This window comes from Oncorhynchus kisutch, linkage group LG14 (assembly GCF_002021735.2).
Source record: "Oncorhynchus kisutch isolate 150728-3 linkage group LG14, Okis_V2, whole genome shotgun sequence".
NCBI lineage: Eukaryota > Metazoa > Chordata > Actinopteri > Salmoniformes > Salmonidae > Oncorhynchus > Oncorhynchus kisutch.
The window spans coordinates 78363441-78365211 of NC_034187.2; the positions used below are offsets into that span (position 1 = coordinate 78363441).

The window sequence follows — 1771 nt, forward strand, 5'->3', positions numbered from 1 at the left end:
TGAGTATTGTGAGTTTATAAGGTACTACATAAATGTGAAGCCTATCTCCTGAGATGGAGAAAGTTGTCTTTGAAAGTGGGTTTTAATGCCGATCTACATTTGAGTCATTAGCAGACTTCTTATCCTGAGCGATTCACAATCGTAAGTACATACATTTTTTTGTTACTTTTCGTACTAGTCCCCTGTTGCACGTGCCATGCTCTACCAACTGAGTCAGTTTGACAAATAACCCTTGTTTTGGTAGCAGTTCATTTTCTGGTACTGTTTCCACTGATACTAACCTGGTATTACATGTTTTAGTTTGCTATGTCATTAGTATTATTTATTATCATGTCTTGTAAAAGTAACATCCAACCCATTCTCTCCCCTCCCAGCTCCCACGGTGCGGTTCGTCATCCAACCCATTCTCTCCCCTCCCAGCTCCACGGTGCGGTCGTCATCCAACCCATTATCTCCCCTCCCAGCTCCACGGTGCGGTCGTCATCCAACCCATTCTCTCCCCTCCCAGCTCCACGGTGCGGTCGTCATGCAACCCATTCTCTCCCCTCCCAGCACCACGGTGCGGTCGTCATCCAACCCATTCTCTCCCCTCCCAGCTCCACGGTGCGGTCGTCATCCAACCCATTCTCTCCCCTCCCAGCTCCACGGTGCGGTCGTCATCCAACCCATTCTCTCCCCTCCCAGCTCCACGGTGCGGTCATCATCCAACCCATTCTCTCCCCTCCCAGCTCCACGGTGCGGTCGTCATCCAACCCATTCTCTCCCCTCCCAGCTCCACGGTGCGGTCGTCATCCAACCCATTCTCTCCCCTCCCAGCTCCACGGTGCGGTCGTCATCCAACCCATTCTCTCCCCTCCCAGCTCCACGGTGCGGTCGTCATCCAACCCATTCTCTCCCCTCCCAGCTCCACGGTGCGGTCGTCATCCAACCCATTCTTTCCCCTCCCAGCTCCACGGTGCGGGATGTTGAATAAGAACTTCTCCATCGCCTTCCTCTTCTCTATCTTCACCACCTTCTTCTTTCAACACAACAGGACTGTCTATGATATCGTAGCTGGAACCATCGTGGTGGAGCACAGAGGGGTTAAATGACTGAATGACCCTTTACATCAATGTCGTGTCGAGTAGGGTGAGAGAGAGAGAGAGATGATCTAGGCCTACAGACCTGAGAGAGAGAGAGAGAGATGATCTAGGCCTACAGACCTGAGAGAGAGAGAGAGAGAGAGAGAGAGATGATCTAGGCCTACAGACCTGAGAGAGAGATGATCTAGGCCTACAGACCTGAGAGAGAGATGATCTAGGCCTACAGACCTGAGAGAGAGATGATCTAGGCCTACAGACCTGAGAGAGAGAGAGAGAGATGATCTAGGCCTACATACCTGAGAGAGAGAGAGAGAGAGAGAGAGAGAGAGAGAGAGAGAGAGAGAGAGATGATCTAGGCCTACAGACCTGAGAGAGAGAGAGATGATCTAGGCCTACAGACCTGAGAGAGAGAGAGAGAGAGAGATGATCTAGGCCTACAGACCTGAGAGAGAGAGAGAGAGAGAGAGATGATCTAGGCCTACAGACCTGAGAGAGAGAGAGAGAGGAGAGAGAGAATGATCTATGCGCCTACAGACCTTGAGAGAGAGATGATCTAGGCCCTACAGACCTGAGAGAGAGAGATGATCTAGGCCTACAGACCTGAGAGAGAGAGAGAGAGAGATGATCTATGGCCTACAGACCTGAGAGAGAGAGAGAGAGATGATCTAGGCCTACATACCTGAGAGAGA

General features: G+C 51.2%; 1 protein-coding gene across 1 annotated transcript in view; it reads left to right on the plus strand.

Moving 5' to 3' along the window:
* Positions 1 to 1111: 1111 nt before the first annotated feature.
* LOC116353484 (repetitive proline-rich cell wall protein 1-like) overlaps positions 1112 to 1771 on the plus strand; it is a 4602-nt gene continuing 3942 nt past the window's right edge. The window contains exon 1 of the mRNA XM_031789268.1: positions 1112 to 1128. Coding sequence (XP_031645128.1) covers positions 1112 to 1128 — 17 coding nt within the window. The remainder of the gene's footprint in view (positions 1129 to 1771) is intronic.